The sequence below is a fragment of the Gavia stellata genome, chromosome 4, assembly GCF_030936135.1.
Source record: "Gavia stellata isolate bGavSte3 chromosome 4, bGavSte3.hap2, whole genome shotgun sequence".
Classification (NCBI taxonomy): domain Eukaryota; kingdom Metazoa; phylum Chordata; class Aves; order Gaviiformes; family Gaviidae; genus Gavia; species Gavia stellata.
Genome location: NC_082597.1, coordinates 64,926,483 through 64,949,255, shown reverse-complemented (window position 1 = coordinate 64,949,255; position 22,773 = coordinate 64,926,483). Strand labels below are relative to the sequence as shown.

Here is a 22,773-nt window from a genome sequence, read left to right as displayed (position 1 = left end):
TGAACAGTCCAGCTGTGCATCAAATTTCCTCACTTCTGAATTCTGCAATTTCAGGCAGAATTGACAATTTCAACAGCGATGGGCACACACCACTAGCCAGGACTCAAATATTTAAAGAGTTTTCTCTCACACATGAATTATAGAAGGGCTGCTTTTAACAGACAGGCAAGCACATGTACTGCTTTAGCTGAAAATTAAAAACTCAGTACACAGTTTGTAAATTAACTGTGAATTAAAAAGAAAACGATTAAATACTAGCTTAATATCTCAGTATTTATTTCTTCTCATGAGATGTCTGCAGGACAACTGAGAATTTCAAATGCATCCAGAACTGAATTTCAATTCAAGAGGACAAAGCAGAGCAGACAACATATCTATATTAACAGAACAGTTCTTACCTTAACCACAGTTACATCCAAGCCAGATAAGTGCAAAATTGGAGCAGCATTCTTTTCAAAAAGGTTCCTGGCTTTACTAGAAAAAGCAGAGTAAAAACTATTTCATTAGTTTGGTGGCTAAAAAAAACAGAAAGGAAAGAAACAAATGAATAACAAGAAGAAATCTACTTGAAAACAGAGCATACAATCTACACAATCAGTCACTCATACTGCCAGTCAGGAAAGATGAGATTTCATTTCGTTCAAATGCATTACATTTCTAGGCTCATATCTCAGATGTCAGCTTTTTGTTGCAGTTGTAATAAATGCAAAAGAGTTTATCTCGCTTTCTCCAAAAATAATTAAAAAAACCCCCACAAAACAAGATCTCCAGAAAGAAATTTATTAGAAAATTAATGACTTACAGAGCACCAGACTTTAAGACCACAAAGAAGGCCCATTTAGGCTTCCAGAAACATTGTTTAAAAAAATATTTACTTTTACATATCATTAAATAAGTTTAGAAGCAAAATTTTATCTGACTTTCTTTTGTTATAGGACTCATGCATTTTTGCCTGTAACTGCATAATAAAATAATTATGCCATTAACTATAAATTGCTTACAAGTAGAAACATGAGACTAGAAGTCAGAGACTTAATTTATTAACACTTTGCATTTTCCAGTCCTTGGTGTTTTGAAGAAAAGCACCTAAGTCCAAGCACTTCCATGTCAGATATATAATTCCTTTCATATTGTTACTGATGACAACCCACCCCTCCCCAAGATGCAACTGATATGCAGCTTAGCTGATCAGCAGAAACAGACACACATCGTATCCAAGATAACTGTTTTTCTGCTAATGAGTATGCAAAAATAGCAGCCGACCTCTTCCAGGAGTCTTGCTTTGAGCCCATATTTAGCCTCTCAGTTTGTGGGCACACCCCTTTCAAGGACAGGTTCCCACAGAAGTAAGATCACTGCTGGCTAACTTCAAGTCTTGAAGCAATCAAGGTCATCTCTTATTTCTAGTTTTTGAGGACAGAAATGCATCACATACACAAGTGTGGAAGGAATACGAAGGAATTCCACATACAAAGGAATGGCAAAGGCCGAAACACAGGATAAAAGAAAAATTAAAAATATACTTATGTTTAGAAATCATTCTTTCAACTCAAGCATCTAGTACTATTTCTCATCCCAATATTTTTGGTGAAATAAAGTTTGACACAGTTACAAAGCACCAGCTTGGCATCAGAGGGAGGCAAAAATGAGCTCAAAAATCTGGCTGGCTTTTATAGTGGATGGCAGAGCAAAAATACAGAAAGAGTGCCTCACATGTGAGTGTAGGGAAGGGGCAATTTTACCCTTTGCAAGCTGCTGGGTTGAGGAACACTGTTGCTTTCTTCAGTGGCATACTGGAAGGGATCAGCTGGTTGCCAAAAGCCTAAGTGAGATAAAAAGAGCAGAGTTCAGTTTATCTTTCAAGCACATTGGTAAAACAGTTCAAAATAATGCACCTCTACAAATGTCAATAGGCTTTCAAGCCTCATAACATTCAAATGACTTCCATCTTCAGCCATTGTACAGGTCTCCTATTCAAAGACCTGCACTTTTAGCAACAGCTCACACCACTGTCACAAGTACTTTTTAGCTTGTTTTACAATTCCACCACCATTTCATTTTTGTCAACCTCTGGTTTCCTGCCATGGGCAGAGATCCAGGGAACTATCTTTGACTCCAAGGTTACTTGATTTTCCTTCCTTATGTAATTCTCGTACATCTGCCTGCCACCTTCTTTCTGCATATTTTTCCACTTCTGTCCTTCATTTCTTATATCTCTTCTGCTCATTTTTGTATTTTCTATGCTTAAGTTTTTGAAGACATGAAAGATAATCACCAGAGAATTTGTCCTAACCTGTAAGCAAGCTCACTGTTTCTCAGACATTTTTTTCTTCCTAATGTCTCTCTATAAAAATCACTAAATTCATCTTCCAACTTTTGATCCAATTCTGAATAGGTGCCTAGATTTTAAATTCTTTGAAAGTTTCTCCATACAGCCTCTTGTACCTTTTAGCCATTTGTACCTATTTCCACAGCTTTTCAGCACAGGAGAGGCAAGAAAAGGCAAAGCTTCCACACATGTTACTTCCCACTCTGTAAATCTCTTTTAGCTCGCCTAAAGGCATCCTCACTACCACACCAAATCAAACCGGTTTTGAGTACAAGGATGACAATGTATTCAGCAGTACCATCCAGAAGGCCCAGAAATAAAGTAGGAACAAAAGACTACTGCGCTGAACACAAGACAGTCAACTGTCCCTGGTGTTTTTCCCCCTTTATCTTGAAAGTTAATTTCCCTAGCAGGAATTTTTATATTGAAGAAGGTGGACACTGTACACAAAGCACAGTAGATTTTAGTGAATGTTAGCTGTTAAAATTTATAATTAATTCCACTTGCCAACTTTGCTCAGGAAACCTCAATTAAAAGAGGTGTGCAGCTGGCTATGCTGCTTAAAACATTCTAATTTCTTCTTCAAGAAAGGAAAAGAATGAGAGAAGTTGCTGAGAGTAAAGGAATCTTCAAATAAAGGGAAACAAATGAATAGCTCTTAAGTTTTACTCAAAAATCAGCTGGAAAACAGACCAACTTATTTTATTGCAATTGTTTGGTGGGAATGGGGAAGTATAGGGGACCTCTAGCATGTTACAGCTGTTAGAAACAATTAATTATTTGCTTGGGGGACACAATGCAATGTATTTGCTTGCTCTAAACAACCTAACAAGGCTCATAAAGAATTTATGAGTAATGACACAATCACTTCTTTATGTAATATACTTAGACATTTATGTTACATACAGGGGCATTTCTAAATCAAATGCTGATTTTTAAGACAGGAAATAAAAAAATAATAATGCAACATTCTAGAAGTCTTTGTTTCAGAGCACAACATAAGGAAAGACAACTTAAAGCCAGACATTAAAAATTGTTATTAAGTATATATATGAAGGTACCATTTAGGAAACTCAATGTCTTTTTCACTTCCAGGTATTACATTTCTGGACTTCTAAGATGACCATCATTATTCTGCAGCTATGAAAAAAACCCTTTTTACAAAGGCTTTATACTGCTTTATGAGTACTAACAGGGAAACTACATTCCTTTACAGAAAACTATCTCTGCTTCACAGAGCAAATTGTCTGCCAGCTAAACAGGACCTCTTTTAACACATGCCCAGAGTTCAGTAGCAACAAGGTCAATCAGTGAGACCGCACTGGCAAAGGAAGTCCACAGTCAGCTCACACTGGCTTATTCCAGAGAGGGAGGTGTAAAAGATTTAAAATATGATAAATGGGCTCTTTATTATAGAATCTTTCAATGATCATTTGCCACCCCAAGGCTGTCATCATCAACTGATATTTAAATTCAGACATGCATGGTGGAGTCTTTGCATGAAATACTGCTATAGGGGATACTTTGGCAAGAAGGTGGGCGCCTCATGAATTTGGTATTGTAACAGGCTTAAAAACTTAAAAACCTGATGTAAAAATAATAGGGAAAACCCCCCACCTCACTCAGACTAAACTTTTTCTTGGGTGAGTCTGCCTCTATTTTTTCCCAATACTTACACAGCACTATAAACGCAAGTAGCATTTTTTAAACAATTACAGATTGTTATTCTGAAGAACACATCAGACATTTAATGCCTTACTGTTGTATTGCTGTGTGTTTTCAAGCAGTATTTGGCACTGACGTATCAGTGAGAATGCAAATTAGAGCAAGAATTGATTACTAGGCTTTCTGGTTCATTCCTTTCTAATGCAGGAGTCTTCTGCAGGATATTTTCCCAGGCTTTAACCACTGAAATTGTAGGAAGCTCTATTGACAGTGTTTTTGCACTTCTTATTTATAAGAATAAGCCACAATGGAATAGATCCCATCACTTAATTACTGGAATTAAGAAACAGGAAAGTCAGAATTTCCGCAACAGAACTATCTTCTTGTACTAGTCTTTCCTTAGCTGTTACACCTTTTTGACAGCATACACAGTTAGGTCTTTTAACTTCTCCTTATATATAGTTTCATCAGTGCCTTTTAAAAATTTTTTTAATTTGGTCAGCATGCTTCAAATACTGAGGTACTAACTGCGATTTTTGGTGATATAAAAAACTTCTATCACTTTGATATTATGCAGTAAAAATGAACACTGAAAACATAAAAATCAAGAACAACTGATACTATGAGTTGGAAATGTATTTGACTCTGAAGCTATAAGTATGATTTATGAAAGCAGTATTTTCAGGAAAGATTCTTCTTATTCTTTCATGAGACTTGAGCTCCCTTACATCTATTCTGGCTTGAAGTTCCATTGCCCAAATCAAGCTGCTGTGAATATATCTTTCCCTCAACAGTAAGCAGGCTAAAATTGGGATTATTCAGGTGCACCACAGAAGCAGGGTAATCTCAAGGAAAGTTCTTTAATGAGAAAAATAATTTCCACCATTCTTCTCAGGCCCCAGTACATCACAATGATGGGAGCAGTGTTACACCCTGCAAAATCGCTAAGATCTGGCATGGAGAAGCAGGTTTAGAATAAACTTTATTTGTGGGAGGTAGAAAGACTCTTAAAATCCTACACCACACCACCGAGGTAATCAGAGCCAGTAAGCAGTACCTGTGCAGTGACGTCATCCACGGGCAGCAGCACTTGCGCCCCTGAAAGACTGCTTATTAAGGACAAGATTTCTTTACGGAAATACTACAGTATGGGAATTTGTTCATTGCTGGTTGCCCATGCAGGCCATAAACTACAATGCAATAGTCAGTATACTCAGAAAATAAGTCTCTCTCTCTGAATACTAGCTTTCTTGTCAGTGATCAGCAAACGGGTTGTCTCCTTTAAGTTCCCAGTACACGGCTTTCGAAAGTGCTAGGTCAGTCATCACACTTAGTATCCTTGATAAAGGCAGGATCGAATAGACAAGGGCAAGGTCTCTCCAGCTGAGCACTAATACGAAGCAGTTTGCACTGCTTCTGCCCAGACTACACCGACTGTGGTGGATCTGAGATCTCAGTCTCCTGTCTTATCAACAAATCATCTTCCTACCAGAACTTTACAGGCACAGAGCAATTACACCTGCAGAAATGGAGGTCTGGGTAGCTACAGCAGTAACTAAGATTACCCCAGCGATAACAGTGCACCGTCCATCACAACAGCAGAGTCAGGGCACGAAAAGTACAGTACCCCGGCTGCAGGCCTTGTCCACTCTTTGGCATTTCAGCAAAAGAACACAGATGGCATCATTGTAAGGCTTCTCACGTAGAGAGGGCCGGCTGGGAAAAATCTCAGGAGCCCTGCACAACTAAGATAAGAGGGAGATTTTAATCTAATTTTATCACTTTAAATGGTATTACCTGGGCTTCTTGGCACGCAGCTCTTCGTAGCAGGTTATCGCTATTCGGTAAGACAGAAAAAAAGAGTGTACATTAGGTTGTGTAAGTTAAAACAATTTGCTCATTTTTAAAATGTAGGTACATACCCTTTTTACACACACTTTGACAGCACTAAAATAAAAAAATACAGGTTCTTTAAGACCTGTTTAGCACATTTTAAGGGTGAAACACACCCATTTAAGCACACATGCATAATTTTATTTCTGCATATGCACACAAACACCCTTTCTATAGTAAAGAAAAGCAGAAAACAAAGACCAGGATGCCAAGTGTGCTGAGATTACATAAGCTTTGAGACACTGCATAACTGTGATTTATTTTTAAATTGCTACATAACTGTACTCCAGATTTAAGGTGGGGGATTTTTTTAATGTTAATACTGCCTGTTATTTACACGGAAGATACTTACTATTCTAGCATTATAGAAGGGATTTAGAGTAGATTTAAGTGTAACTTCCATGGACTTAAATCTTTGTGCATTATAATTGTGAACTCCCCTCTCCATCAGTTTGTAAGCTGAACACATGTTAATGCAGCACCTACCACCCACCTAGGTCTCTGGACATGGCCTAAAGCAGTAACTCAGAGAGGTGAAAATCACTCACCTCACCTAAGTGAAGTTTAAAAACGCAGAAGAAAATATCAGTATTAGATACGTCACTGACAGTAATTTCAGAAATAAATTTCAGACTAATCCTTGTGCATGTTATTGGTGACAGACAGCATTAGCAAGGTGGCAAGCAGGGTATAGCTGGCAAGCAAACTGGAGACAGAGTCACTGAGTGAGGAACAAAATTCAGATCTTCCCCAGACCAAAAAATGCCCTATTGGCCCTTGCAGACAAAACAGGGAGTCTTGTTCTGCAGTGCCTAAAGTCTCACCTGTCCTCTAGATACCAGACACTCCCCCTCCTCGCTAAAACCAAAAAACTCCTTCAGCTTACCCTTGCCAATACCTGTCAAGACAGTATATTATTGTCTCAAGAATATCAAGTACAAAAAAAGCCAATTATAGTCAGCATACCAAAATGAATACACTACACCAATTAAAAGGATTCAAGGCCAACCATGAAAAACAAGTGACTAGAAAAGCAGCACACTCCTGCCACAAAGTGTGGCTCATCAGCCCAAATCCTGCAGTGGAAATGGCAGAAGAGAAGGCAAGGCCTTGGTCAGACCTCTGGACCCCAAAACAAGTGTGATCTATTCAATTCCACGCACTTACGCTATTTATCTGTTGCTGAAGCTATACAAGCTGCCCTTTTTGACATCACCAAAAGGTGCTGCAATGTCCTAAAAGGAGAATTAGGTAACTTCAGGTGAGATATAAAGTTGGGTTCTGAGAAAATAACTCTGCAGCAAAAAAGCCACGGGTTTATTCTTAGTAATAATGAAAAGACAAAGAAAGAATTGTTCATATATATATATATATATGTGAATAATATCTCACCAGGGTAACAAGGAATTGGAACGTCTAAAAAAAAAATTTCCTCAGAGGCATAAGCATGATTTTAACTGCCATGTTTGCTCCTTAAAACTAAATGAATGTCATTTGCATTAAGCACCTGAAATGTTAGAGGAACAACAGACTTGGTTTTGATTGAAGTAATATAATGAAAGTGCACTAGTTAAAATAACCAAATAACAGTCCCTGAAAAGGTCTGTGTTCCAAACTAAACAACATTGTCACAGCTAATTCCAGTTCAATCAAGACAGCATGACAAGCCAAGTCCACACTGCAATGCTGAGGGCATGAGCCCCCATATAGGGACTTCTTTTTCCCCTCCATGACTATGTGTGGTCAGAGCAAACACAAAGCAAGTGCAATTTCAATACATAAAGCTGAAATTCTATGGGATATCAAGAAAACCCCACTATCAAATAATGGCTGCACAGCTGATTTATTTGAGAATTGCTGTCCTAACCTCATTAACAAATTCTAATCAAATCTGTGTTATCTGTTTACTTCACATTGATGCTATTTTGTTCAGAAAACTGGGTCACATTTTCAGCCAGCATGTTTTTTTGGTGCCCACAACCTTATGCTGCAGTGTTAATCGCCTTTAAAATGGAGTCAAGCACAACTTTTCAAATGCAAGCAAAAGACACCATGCTCTCTGTCCCAACCTGCAAAGACCCTCAAAACAACTGTCAAGGATGCAAGCTTGATTCAGCTCAATGGCATCTTAACCAGAAAAATTAGGCTTGACAGTTTAGATGTCAACATTTAAGTTTATTTTCTCCTGCATTGAAGCACTCACAGAAACAGTCTACTGTGACACATATCATTTTGGTGTCAAAAGGAAGGTTTAGGTTCTGAGACCAAAAGAACCACTTACTGTCCAGTAATTTATAGGTGATTTGTCTCACCAGAGCATCCAGCATCCCATGCCATCCCAGCCACACTCATAGGACTCTCACTGATTCAACTAGGACATATATTTCAAAGTCATCTGAGTTTGGCTTAAAGATGTCCCAGTTTGGCTTAAAGATGCCAGGTAACAGGAAAATTTTTATTTCCTTAAAATGTTACGTCAACACTTAACTATCTTCATACCTAAGAAAAAAAAAAGCTCAAGTGCACTCACTGGGGTGTATCTGTGAGAACAGCAGTCCTCCTTTTGAATCACAGCTCTTACCTTTACTCGTTTCACATGGCTCACCTAAAGTACCGCAAGTGGGTATGGAAGGCCTCTGCGGGTCATAGCAATTAATAAATATAGCTAGAAAAATGTTAAAAATAGCAAAAAGGTAACTTCTTAAAGTCTTCTGTCTCAGTATGTATTAGATCATCAAAATATGGCTGCATACCAGCTCCCAGAGAAGAGACTTAAATAATAAACATAAGATTTTGTTGATTTTTTTTGTACTTTATTGACTAACATTTGCAGTAACAAAGCCTTTTCAATGACACTCAAGGTGGAGGCTGAGGGAAATTGCTGCACTGCCTTAAAGAACACACAGAGATTTCTCCTGATTTGCACCATATCCACAGCAAACTAAAAATCAATTTTTACTTTACGTTTCCCCTAAGGGCTTATAGACACAGCTCCAGCCTTAAAGCAAAACAGATATTCAGTACTGCACCTGCTGGCCAACCCAGGGCTGCCTTCCCACTGTGAAAATTAAGCTTCACACAGCTTACAACCGGGCCAACTTGCTTAAACAGTAAAAAATTTGGGGAGACAGAGAGGAACGAGCAGTGGCAGTGGGGTATGGAAGAAAGCAGATGTCCTAAGCTGAACTCATGGACAGAACTTTGACTGGTTTGACAAAGACATCAGTCAGTCCTGCAAGGCCGGCAGCCACTGCAGCACAGACTCTTTGGACAACAGAGCAGGCTTGTGCCAAAGCAAGGAACCAACGCAGAAAGAAAGGAAGAGGAGCAACTGTCCAGAGTTCACCATGCACCAGCCATGTCAGGCTACCAGAACACACCGGGCTGCGAGAGCGCAACATCCGTATGACCTGCCTGAACAGGGGCTGTTCTGATTTGTCTGCAACATCCCCGGCGCAGGACTGGTGGCCACCACTCCTGTCCTAAGCATTTTCAGCTAGCATAGGGAATTAACACTCTTACGTGTAAGGACATAGACCCACACAATTTAGCACGTATTCTCCTCCAGCTGTGACTGCATCCTCTGCCCAAGTGCCAGCAGAGGCCAGGGCTGAATTACAGAATCATAGAATCGTTTAGGTTGGAAAGGACGGTTCCCACCATGAAAGGTCAGCCAGGGCAGCAATGAACTCAACAAAGAGAAGATCGCAAACTCAAACTGAAGAAGCTGTTTGAGGCCCACAGCTGCAGCAAGAGTAAGCCTTCGTCTCAGAGGCAACCAAAGCAACTCCCTTAAAAGTGACCATACTACAAATGTATAAAGAAGCTCAGGTGTGAGATCCCATTTCAAAAAGGGTTATCAGCATTAAATCTAAGACCGTTAAGTACATTTAAGCAAGAAGAAGCCTAAAAACTCTCCAGTTAGCTGTCTGCATCAAAACACGGAGTTTTGTGAAGAGAAACTTGACCAAAGCTGTGCATGTATGATCACTCCTCAAGAGCTGTAACAGAACTCCTAAAAGAGATTTTATCTTAGCAGAGAGCTTTTTGGCTGCTTCCAATACAGGAAGAGCATAGCATCCTCTTTGCTGGATATTAGCATTTACTTTAGGCTTGGCTTTCGAAGGGCATTAAAGACAAATCTTAGTTTTCATCAGCTTTACCCAAAACTCGTAATTTATACTCTGGTTTTTTTGACAAAGTTTTGATGAAGTCAAGTCAGCCACTCAGGAAGTATATGCAGAAAGGCAGCAATGTGAGTTATCAGTTGGCAAACATGCACAGACTAACATTCAAATTATAGATAACAATAACATGCAGATTGCTGGCAAGCAGTCAAAGGCCCAGATGCCTTGCCAGAGTTTTCTACAGAGAAAGTCAATACTTTAACATATACAAGAGTAAAACTGCATATCTGATCAGTCCACTGCCTCAGTACAATATCAAGGGTCCCCATCCTGACAAAGTGATGATCACTCACCCAGTGACACTATGATTCTATGACACTACTGTAACACTCTGGCCAAATGTGACAATCAGTTAAGTTGATGTCCATCATTCCAGAGATTATATTTCTGCCGATTTGACATAGCTGATGACTCACTGCACCACCTGGACATATGAAAAACAGCAGCAGCTCAATTCAGGAAAGATGACCCAGGACATAAAGTTGAGAGAGGCTTCCAAACTTGGCAGAAATTTTAAAACAATCATATGGTATCTTTACTTTATCTGTAATCAACCTCGTGTGTATATGTTAAACAGAAGTACGTTACTGTGTATGAGCACCTATCTGACAATCTGCATATCCTCTAAGCTTTGATCTAGTACATTAAATTCAGTGTCCCTCGTACCTGTAGTATGATATACTATAGATTAAAATGATGCTAATACATTAATTCATGCAATCCAGAGAAATTAAAGGGAGACAATATCACATGTGACAACACTGAGTTATCTTCTTACTTCTCCAATACTACAAGAGTATTTGCTATCCTAAATGCAAGACAAGGGATTTTTAAAACATAGTCTTTTATGAGAAAGAGAGGAATTTTAAGACTCACTAAGGTTTTTGTAAGAATAGCAATAGGGGTTTAGTTAACAGTAGTTCAAACAGACATAATGCCTATAATTGTACACATGAAAAACCTTTGCCACTTCCTGATCGATGTCTCTCTTGAAGAGGCACCTGCTGTTATATTGCATACTTAGAAGGGCCAAATCACAAATGGGGAAGGGGGAATCAGCACAAGGTTTCCTCTTTACTCTTCCCGTTCATCCAAAAGCCCCTTACTTTTAAATCAGTCAGTATTTGAACAAACACCTCCAAAGGTGAAAGGCTAACACACCGATCCAGAAACTAAATGCTGCATGAAGAAAGTATCGTACAAGACTGGGCTAAGAAACTCCTCGACCTTTACAGTTACCGTCATCCACAACCTTTAGACTAACTCAGCAATAAACCGTTACACTCCAGCGCCCCTCCTTCCTCTTACAGCCTATGGAGCACAAGGGCGTCCATATCAGACCCCACAGCACAGTCTGCAGGGTGCAGGAGGGGGACACCTGGGTCCATTTCCAGGCAGGGAAGAGGACAGGGAACAAGTCTGGAAAAGGTAACATTCTTCTTGTCCATATTTGTCCACGTAGCATCTTCCAAAGTCTTAAGGAAGTACTCCAGAGCTCTTCTGTCCCTATGGGCACATAGAGGGTGACTATAGAAGAGTTGCCATTTATTTGCAAGACAGATTGTTATTTACAATACCTCCACTTAATGGAGGCATCATAGCCTATGCATCCAAAAGAAGAATGAACCTTGAGAAGTCAAAAAAGCAAATGTTCTTCTCCTTGCAAGAGAAGTATCTTAGAAAATCCACAAGGATGGAAAAGCCAAGAAGAGGGATGCAGGATGGGAAACAAAAATTTTCTTCAGCTGCAAATAAATGAGCAACATCTCAGACAGTAAATTCAAAGAAGTCAGAGGCTAATCTGAACTGATGCTGTGCTAAGGCAAGCCCCTTCGTCAGAAACTCCAGTGATGCCAGAAACTGAAGCACAAGACTTCACTAAACCTTTAATCTGTTCTAAAAGGGCAAATATAAGTCTAGTCAAGTATGCCTCATGCATAGCAATTTAGCCTCTGATGTTAATAACAGCAAGCCTCACAGCCAACATAGCCCATACGTGGTTCCCTCATTAACCTCTTCAAGTGTTGCCTGCAGCAGTTTGCGCATGGGGCAAAAGGCACCTCTCATGCTCCCCAGCATAACTGGTACATAAACAATGACACTGGGAAGAGGGAATGTACAAAAAAAAAAAAAACACCAAAAGCCATTACCACATTTGGAGGCAAAACAAGCTGCAGAGAGGGATCCTGGCCTATTCCTTACTGTCAGCAGCCACAAGGTAAGGCCTTCACTATGCACAGAGTACCACGAAAGGGCTGCTGAGACCACCTTTGAATTTTTGCAATCTTGCCATCAGGTTTTTCTGTCACTCCTCATTTTTCTATTCCCTGACTAAAATAACCCTCCACAGAGAAATGGCTAAACAGTTGTCAATTTTTCCAAACAGTATTTAAATCTCTGAAAGCAGTACTTTACAGCTGTGCTTCAGCCGACACAAAAGCCACACAGAGCTGTTTGTCATCACAGGACTTCCTACCTTGCATTTCCAATGTCTGGTAAGGAAATGCTGTGTTTTCCCTCACAAATAAAAAGGGAGATTGAAGAATAAGATGTGTAAACATTTTTTTTCCCCACTACATCATCTGGGTTAAAGCACCATGCCTACACTTGGTGCAAATAACATCTAAGCACTGAAATTTAGATACCAAAAGTTCCCTTTTTGTTTGCTTACCTTTCATATTTTCCTCCTTATTCACTACCGTATCACCTACGGCATGCTTCACGTTCTCCGTGATCATAACATGGTTTCACAGGTACTGCACAGGAAATTAATACATCTGAAACCAACAGTACCTAGGCATATTAATTCCCAGAAACCACAGACAGAAAGGGGAGACTGGTTGTGTCTGACTCTGCTCCTAGGCCTCCTCAAGTGCCCACTCTCCATATGCACAAAGAGCAGATATAGTCTTTTTGTTAATGCTCTATTTCAGTAGCACCCAGATCTGACACGCACTCTGCTGTCATCACACACACAGAATCACACAGAATCACTAAGGTTGGAAAAGACCTGTAAGATCATCAAGTCCAACCATCAACTAACACCACCATGCCCATTAAAACATGTCCTACACTGCCTCGTCCACACGTTCCTTGAACACCTCCAGGGATGGTGACTCCACCACTTCCCTGGGCAGCTTATTCCAGTGTCTCACCACTCTCTCAGTAAAGACCTTTTTCCTAATCTCCAGCCTGAACCTCCCCTGGCGCAACTTGAGGCCATTTCCTCTTGCCCTATCACTTATCACTTGGGAGAAGAGACCAACACCCACCTCTCTGCAACCCCCTTTCAGGTTATTTAGAGAGCGATAAGGTCTCCCCTCAGCCTCCTCTTCTGCAGACTGAACAACCCCAGTTCCCTCAGCCGCTCCTCATAAGACTTGTGCTCCAGACCCCTCACCAGCTTTGCTGCCCTTCTCTGGACACGCTCCAGCACCTCAATGTCCTTCTTGTAGTGAGGGGCCCATCAGTATCAGTGGCAAGAGAAGGCCAGTAAAGAGACCACTTATGTAAGCAGGGTACCTGGGAAGGTCAGAGGCTGCTCTGCCCTGCCAGCCAGCCCCTCATATGAATGCCACCGAGCAATTTCTTCCTCCTCATTTTGTACATTAAGTTTATTCTTTTGGCCAAGAGGTATCTAGAATGATAGAGCTTCAAATAACTACTCATTTACATGTTATTATTTTATCTGAATTCAAAGTTCAAGTCATCAGAGGGAAAAATGGAATGTAAGCTCAAGGATCCACTGACATTACATGAAGGCATCAAACAAACCCACAAATACTTCTGCTTACAACATAGTAGTATACTATGTACTTCCTTTCTGTCTGTTGGTCCATGTAGGCATACACGTGAAACCATGACCTTGTTACCACCACTTTCACACAGTTATTCTCCGTCTTACCATAGCCTGCCCTACAATCAGCAAGGAAAAAAGTATGGAGGGAGAGTTTTTTAGCTGCCTGCCCTGCAGTCAACTGAGCCTTAGTGCTTCAGGTAAGAAGTAAGCAACTAAAGCAGATGTACCATTCAAAACAAAGACTGATTTCATGCAAAAGTCCCTAGGCAAAAGGAAATAAAGAAGGAAAGTATAACAAACAACATAAACAGATTTATTTCCCTAAGTTTTCCACTGAGGCTTTGGCAGCATTTTAATGTAAGCAGAAAAGAGCACTGCTAAAATCATGACTTAACAATTAAAAAGACATTAAGACAGTGACAGAATAAACAGCAGCAGCAAAAGTAACAATTTTTAAAAATAATTTGGCTGTACTTGCATTTTAGTCAAGTGTATTAACCATAATCTTAAAGGACAAGGATTAAAATATAAGCCTAGCTATTTAAAAACTGTGAAGGAGGATTTTGCTTACTATAAGGAACATTTGCTCCACGGATAAACAGTGGAAATGACACCCTGCTATGTATGACTTATGTTAGCAGTACTGCTGCTGCAGCAGTTGACGGGCTCCTTCCAGATGGGTGGGCGACAACAGCAAAGCAGGCGCACCAGGGAAGCACGGCGCATGGCTGCTGCCAGTGCTGTGCCTCAAGAAAGGCACAAGTGCGCGTGTAACAGAAATCTGGCATCTTTCATGAGGTGTATGGCACCACTAAAAGAAAAAAAGGAGGGAGGAAAACCCACGGGCACACGACCACCATGCTGTGATGGCCGCCCTCTGTGCGCGAAGGTGCCTTCCTGTCAGTCTGGTACCAGGGGCACCACTGGCAGGTGGAGGGCCTTTGTTTTCACTCACTGCTATAGTACCGGTTAAAAGCGCCCAAACTGACGGCACGCACTTGGCTGACGGCACTTCTTTTAAGTTAGAAACTCTTCTCCTCTCCAGCCGGCCCCAAAATGACTCAAGTCACCCTGACAACACTTCTGTTTGAAACTACCGCCTGACCCAGCCCCAAACTTACAACACGGCCAAAGTGGGAAGCCACAAAACGGCACCGAGCCTTCCTAAGGGCGTGGCGGGCGGAGGGAGAGCCAACCCCCCCAAGGCGCCGCCGGGGGGAGACCCCCACTTTAACAGCCGCGGGGGGAGACTGCCTGAGGCGGAGGGCCGGCAGCCGGGCATGCGAGGCGAACACGGCAGCGAGGCCCTCACCGTCTGGGGCCGAACGCCAGTGAGAGCCCGCGGGCACACGGCCGGGGCGGCGGCCCCGCTCTCCCTCCCTCCCTCCCTCCCTCCCGCCTCCCCGGCCCGGCCCGGCCCGGCCGCCCCCAGCCGGCAGTTACCAGTGCTTCCCATAGAGCCAGTTCCCGCCCCAGCTCAGCAGGCAGACCCCGAACGTGGTTTTCTTCCAGTGATTCCTCAGGGTCCTCAGCATTTTCACCACCCCGGCCATGCCGCCCCGCCGCCGGCCGCCCGGGGCAAACCGGCCGCCCCTCTGGATGGGCCGGCGGGAACCGACGCGCCGCCGCTCCCGCCGCCCGGCCCGGCTCGGCTGGAAACGGCTCCCCCGGCACCGGCGTTCCGCGCAGCGACGCCCTCCCGGCCCGCGGGGCGGCCGGGCGGTGCCCGCGGGGCTCCGTCCCGCGCTGTGCGGGTTTTGGTCAGCCTTCCCCCCGTGCATCGAGCGCGGGGCTGAGGGGATCTCACCGCCCATCTGCGTTACTGTGTCCCTGCCCTGGGCCTTGTCTGCCCTCAGATGCGGTCCAGGCACCCTACCGCAATTTAAAACATAAAAAAAAGGTCCCAAGGAAAAGTGTTTTCACCCCCACCCCTGTCCCGGCCCTCGCAGCCTTGCTGCGCGGTTGTCCTCCGGCCTGCAAGGCGACTTGCAGCCATGGGCTCTTGCCAGCAAGCCCCGGGCACCACAAGAAGCAAGGGGAGCGGGAGGCTTTCTGCGTAGCAGAGGACAAAAGTGGATAGGTGTTTTTTCACACTGTTAGAAATATGCAAGGTGCTCCCCCCAAAAAACAACCAGAAAATATTTCTGAAGGTTCATCTAAAAGTTGCCTAGGAAGTACCTGGGGTTTGCTGTTTAAGCCCCACCAACGCGATGACCACGTGCACCAAGAGAAGCGTCTCCAATGGTACATGGAAAACAGACCACCCTCGCAAGGGCGCCGCACAGCCCTGAACAGCACCAATGTCTGCCAGGGAAAGCCGGGGACACAACCAGTGGCAAGACCTGACCTCACGATGGGAAAAGCTTTGGGACCATCCAGCGGTGGTGGCCTCTTCTGGTCTTAACTCTAGCCATGGCTTCCCATGACGCCTGAGAGGTGGTGAACAGCCTCAGAGATTTCAGAAAAGTGCTGAGTGGAGGCATGCGTGGCTAATATTCGAAGAGACCCTGTCCTATAAGAAAGGAAGACAGACGACAGGCCATTCAAAACGAGCCATTGGCTAAATGAGTGGTGAGAGGAAGCAATGCTGCTTTTGTAGACCACTGTCCCCCTCTTAACAGGGACCTGGGCTTGCGGACTCAGGACAACAAGGATGCAGTCTGGCAGGGACCAGCAGGTCAGGGTAATGAACATAATGCTGGACAGAAAAAAATTTTCAGAATGTTTTTTCCCTCTTGCGAAATGCCATTGTCAGCAAAATCTGAACATTTACAAGAATGTCAAAGTCAATAAAATGGCTTTTCTGTAAAAAGCTTCCCCAAATCCTTGTTCTTAACGATGTCCTGATGGGATGTCAGTAGTAACATGGGGGGGGGTGCTTGAGGCCGAATTTGGGACTCTGGGTATGCAAAAGTCTGTTCTGCAAAAGTCAAGTTGATGCAGAAAATGGTCCAGAAGACACTCTGCTGTTCACAGAATCACAGGATTACAGAATCACTACAGCTGGAAAAGACCTGTAAGATCATCAAGTCCAACCATCAACCAACACCACCATGCCCATTAAACCATGTCCTACAATGCCTCGTCCACACGTTCCTTAAACACCTCCAGGGATGGTGACTCCGCCACTACCCTGGGCAGCTTATTCCAGTGTTTCACCACTCTCTCAGTAAAGACCTTTTTCCTAATATCCAGCCTGAACCTCCCCTGGTGCAACTTGAGGCCATTTCCTCTAGTCCTGTCACTAGTCACTTGGGAGAAGAGACCAACACCCACCTCTCTGCAACCTCCTTTCAGGTAATTGTAGAGAGCGATAAGGTCTCCCCTCAGCCTCCTCTTCTCCAGACTGAACAACCCCAGTTCCCTCAGCCGCTCCTCATAAGACTTGTGCTCCAGACCCCTCACCAGCTTCGTCGCCCTTCTCTGGACACACTCCAGCACCTCAATGTCCTTCTTGTAGTGAGGGACCCAAAACTGAACACAGGATTCGAGGTGCGGCCTCACCAGTGCTGAGTACAGGGGCACGATCACCTCCCTACTCCTGCTGGCCACACTATTTCTGATACAGGCCAGGATGCCATTGGCCTTCTTGGCCACCTGGGCACACTGCTGGCTCATATTCAGCCGGCTGTCAATCAACACCCCCAGGTCCTTTTCTGCTGGGCAGCTTTCCAGCCACTCATCCCCAATCCTGTAGCGTTGCATGGGGTTGTTGTGACCCAAGTGCAGGACCCGGCACTTGGCCCTGTTGAACCTCACACAATTGGCCTGGGCCCATCGATCCAGCCTGTCCAGATCCCTCTGCAGAGCCTTCCGACCCTCGAGCAGATCAACACTCCCGCCCAACTTGGTGTCGTCTGCAAACTTGCTGAGGGAGCACTCAATCCCCTCATCCATATCATCGATAAAGATATTAAACAAGACCGGCCCCAAAACTGAGCCCTGGGGGACACCGCTTGTGACCGGCTGCCAGCTGGATTTCGCTCCATTCACCACAACTTTCTGGGCTCGGCCATCCAGCCAGTTTTCATCCAGCGAAGAGTGTACCTGTCTAAGCCACGAGCCACCAGCTTCTCCAGGAGAATACTGTGTTAGTGGTAAGGAAAGCAGATTAAACCCTATGGATTCGTTTCCCAACTGTGTTTTGGGTTTTCTTTTCCCTTCATTTTGTAGAGTAGAAGATTTGGGATTTGTTTTTCTAAGGACACCTTAAACGATCAGCTCCTGATGAATATTTCAGGCACACCCTCATCCAGTAGCCATCACTTCCCACTTAAATATTCCAGGTTCATCTGTCCAGTGCATCTCAGTGTGCTGATGCGCTGCTGAATGTTCCAGGTGGTGTGGAGTGATTAAATGTCCTACTTCTTTTTTTGGTGTTGGCCTACTTTTTGTGAGGATTCAGGTGGTGTGGCCAACTGCTAACAGCAACGATAGCAACAGATACTAGTACTCTCATCCTGCTTTCCTTAGCTTATGAAAAGATTGTGTGCTGATAAATACTTTTCAAATTCATAATTCTTATGGGGTGCCACAAATAATTTACAAGCATTTGTAACTTCCTATTTTGCAACCAAGCCTACTGAGTACAGTTGTGTTTATTAACGATGCTTCCAAAACAAGCTTGAATTTTTAAAATAAAGCCTCTTTAGCATGCCAATACATGTTCAGAGCAGTCAGAAAAATATTAAATATTTGAAAAACCTGAATAGCTCTAAGATGGCTGAATAGAAATTTTCCTGAGTTCATATGCATGAAAACACGTCAGAGTTAGTATAAATGAGAAATTTTAGCTCAAATACTAGTTGTCTTTCAACATCCCTAGAAGAGGTACTTGACGCTGCTCTGAGCAGGGTGGCTGGACCAGTTGAGCTCCAGAGGTCCCATCCCACCCCACCTCCACCATTCTGGGATTGTGTGACGTTATCTGAGAATTAGGGCTGGTGATTTTGAGATGGGGCTTTTTGAAGAGAACTGCCCTTAGAAGAAGGAAACACTGCAGACACCAACGACAGATTGTGCGCTTGTCTCATTACCTCACTTTACTTAGGATGCAGCGTCCATTCTGAAATCCCTCCTGGCAAACATGTACGTCCTAGTTTTTGTCTGTGGCCGTCTGATCACCCTTAAGGTAGATCACACCTGCCGTGCTGCTGCATGTACCAGGTTCTTCTCTTTTAGCTCTCCTAGTTTTCTGCATGCCAGATCAATAGAAGTAGGTATTAGAGTATGTGCAATGGAAAATGAGAGGATAAAGGGTTGATCTCAAACATCCTCTAGATTATATACTGTAGTCATTTTTAAAGCCAAGTAAAATGACTGCTACCTTTTTCAGAAAACTGCTCAGAGGAGGCTGGAATATGTGTTTTGTTTTCTTATGATTACTAGATGGTTTGTATAAAAAAGAGTTATTCATAAAGCTGCTCTGCAACTCTAATACTTGACTATGGATGTGTCACCTAAAATGATAACGCAAGTTGTGTGTGAAGACAGTTGAGTGCCTCATCCCAGTTACTCATGTCTGACCCATTTTTGAAGAACAATTTTTTCATCATCCTGTCTCTACCATCAGTGCCAATCCTGTTAGCAGAAGAAGCCTCAGATACCTGACCATGCTTCAGGGATATATTTGTTTGTAACTGTAGGAAAGTCCCATGCTCGACCATCTCAGTTCTCTTCTTAGCCAGAACAGTAGAGAGATTTTTCTCTACTACTTGGCAATGCCCTACAATTGACAAGGACAGAGAATAATTTAGTCTCCTTTTCTGTCCAGCACAATCTGTCCTCAAGTCCTCACCTCAGCTAAGTCATTTGGGTTGCTGTCTTTCTCTCATGGTTGTTGCTCTGGGAATGGGATTGAACATATGGAATCATTTTACTGAAGTCACTGGTTTCATCACTTGGTATGTAGTTTTGAGTGGGACCTTCGAAATCAGGAACAGAAATCCTGTTCACAGCCACCACTTAGTACCAGTAGCTTTCATGGTCTGAAAGCTAATTCTAGCCATGTGGTCTATAGGTAATCCTTATATGTCTAAACTGGATGACCCCATCCTACATCTCCAGTAAGTTCTGTATCAGCACTGTACAAGGGCAGAGAAGAGTTTTTGCATGATGGTAACATGAGGGTTATGTGCCTGTGTGTGCATAAAAGGAAGGGACATCCCCAGTCCAATGTAGTCACTCTGTCGTTCTTACAGCAGCGGAGAATTAAGACCCCTCTGCCTGCTGGTTATTCTGGCATTCGTGACTCAGCTAAGGATGGGCTTAAGGTATCAAACAGCAGTGCTGCCAACCACATCTCCTGCCATCACGGTGATTGTGTGTCTTCAGGTGCTTCCTTACAAGTAAAATGCAAATAGCTGCTTCTATTGCAAAGAGACCAAATTTATTGCTCTGTAGGAGCTGTGTGTTTGCTGCACCAAAGTCTGTGTTCCTGCCAGACTGAGGCAGCATTGTTTATGGCTGTAGTCTGCCCACCCCCCCCTGCTTTTTACACATGATTAATATCACTGGGGCCAGAGTGACAGGGGAGAGCATCTTCATATAACCTTCAAGCTTTTGTGCAGCTGATTAGAAAAACCCCAAACTCTAAATCTCTCCTTGCCTCTGGCCCAGCGAGGGAACTTATAATTTGCTTTGCTTTAATTCCACAATACCTGAACACCAAGCATGATTTAAGGTGGGGAAGAGCCCTTTTCGTTGGTGGATGGGAGGAGGACCAACTGAGTGTCTCTCCAGATCAGGCTGTGGGATGAGAGCTCCAGCCTTGCAGGCGCATCCACCTCCAGCTTTTCTCTCCCCACAAGCTGTGGGCACAGGGTGGGCTGCAGAAAGAGAGACCTCTTTCTGTCCATGTCTGGGGGGGCTTCCTGTGCTAGCTAAAATCTCTGGTGGGCTTCCCAATCAGTGTTTCTCTGCTTCTGTTCTCCAGGTTTTGTGTCCAGGGCCTGAAGCTGTTCTTCCACCCTGTGTCCCAGGTCCCTCTCCATTCCACCCCTGGCCACTGTCCTGTGTAAGAGAGGGGAGTGCTGCAGCTGCTGAAGCTAATCAGAAAAAGTTCCTGCCTGTGAGAGTAGAGAAAGTTCATGATGGATTCTCTTGCCCTCCTTTCCAGCTCTGCCTGGAGGTGTGAGTCCCTGGTGTAGTTGTGTCTGCAGTCAGTGTCTGCTCCACTGGCTTGGAGAAAGATCTGAATCACACTGGCAGGGTTTTTGGTTGGGTAACTCAGAGAAACTCTGCATGAGAGTAATCTCTCCCCTTCCCTCCCATCTACGCTTTTTCTTGACTTTTCTGTAAGCAGAACATGACATGAGCTTCACCCTCCCTAGAAGGAAATTCAGGAGTGTGTCTAGCATATTTCTACAGCAAACCCCACCACCTTTACGCCCTGCCCCCTCTTCCCACAGCCGAACTATTACACAGAAATATTCCCTGATTCTCAGAGTTTATTAACCTTTTTTCCAAGGGAATGAATAGAGATACTCACAGCTGTTGAACAGCAGCAGAAACCCATTAAATTGCTCTGTAGCAATCTTGTCGGGAACTTGTTCCTTTAGCAGAGACCCATTTCAGAAGGCTCTGCACTCACTCCCAGCCTTTTTGGATTCAGTAAATGCAGGTGCCACTGAGGCATTAGGGTGGTCAGACATGGACCCTAAGCTTTAAATGTAGCAGAGTGACAGCCGAAAATTTCTCTAAGCTTGTGATCTCAGAGCTGGTCAGAGATATTAATTTGTTCCCAACACCAGTTAGATCTTGTCTGTGTCTGCTCCAAATGAAGAAACAAGGACAGTCCTCAGGGACCGGGATTTCTCCATTCACCCAGCAGCACAAACCTCTGCACAGAAAAATCTGTAGTAGCTCCTGTGCTAATAGTAGCCACTCTACACCCTGCTTTTCCGTGAAGGTCTCAGTGAGAGCTTCACCGAGGACATCGGTTTTGTTACTGGTACAGGTTCCTACCCTTAAGAAAGTCCTGCTGACCCAGGCTAAGGTCACTCATCTCTGAGCTGATGCTGTTACTGTGGTGCTGCTACATATTAAGGGACACTGCATAGAAAATAGTATGATATAGGGAGGGAGAGAGAAGGAGAGAGACCAAATGCATAGTGCAGCGTGCTCATGGGATATGCATGCCTCTCTAAGCAACATCTCTTTGGAAGGGAGGTAGCTGTCATCCAGCATGCTGGTAACGCCTAACCTCTCTTGGGCTTACATTTGCAAGCAGGTATTTTCACTTCTGCAGGCAGAACCTGAGTGGGTGATTTAAACTGTGAGAATCTCCACTGAGCCATTTTGTTTCTGGCAGAGATTAATGCTCATTGTTTAATTAAAAAAAAAGTCAATTCATATTCTTTCCATTTATCCCTGTTGTACAGCTGGATGAGAGAGAGGGTAGGAAATCAAGGCTTTTATACTGTTTCTTGATTTCAGTGCATCCAGAAATGTGATGTTACATGCTACTTACCTATGTTTACATTAAGATATCACCTACCTGAAAATCCAGCTGCTGCCATATACCATCTTGGTTGCATCCTATAGCCAGGTGATCTTATATTCAGAAGAGCTCCTGAAAACTACTAATACAGCGGTAGCAATGATTCATTTTTCACTGAAGCAGTGACATCCTAATCTATGGACCAGATGGAATGGGGCCTTGGGCAATTGTAATCAAAGAGCAACAGCCACAGTTTGAGAAAAGAGAGATTCCCAGTAGGTTTCCTATTAAATGCTTCTATTTTCATTTTGTTTTGACTCAATTGTGTGCATCACCACGGCCCACTGAACACATCTGGCTGACATCTTAGATCACATACCCAGCACATTACTGTGTTTGCTCAAAGTTTCACTTCTTCCAAGACAGTGGCAGTGCTCTGTGACAACAAGTTGTTTTATCC

The 22,773-nt window shown here is 43.4% G+C and overlaps 1 protein-coding gene across 2 annotated transcripts in view; it reads right to left on the bottom strand.

Annotated features, from left to right (window-relative positions):
* Positions 1-15,451, bottom strand: part of AGK (acylglycerol kinase) — a 40,542-nt gene extending 25,091 nt beyond the window's left edge. For both annotated transcript variants that reach the window (XM_059816161.1, XM_059816162.1), the window contains exons 1-4: positions 15,317-15,451; positions 5,792-5,831; positions 1,743-1,822; positions 399-474 (exon numbers count right to left, since the gene is read on the bottom strand). In XM_059816161.1, coding sequence (XP_059672144.1) covers positions 399-474; positions 1,743-1,822; positions 5,792-5,831; positions 15,317-15,426 — 306 coding nt within the window. In that variant the 5' untranslated portion in view covers positions 15,427-15,451. The remainder of the gene's footprint in view (positions 1-398; positions 475-1,742; positions 1,823-5,791; positions 5,832-15,316) is intronic.
* Positions 15,452-22,773: the final 7,322 nt, after the last annotated feature.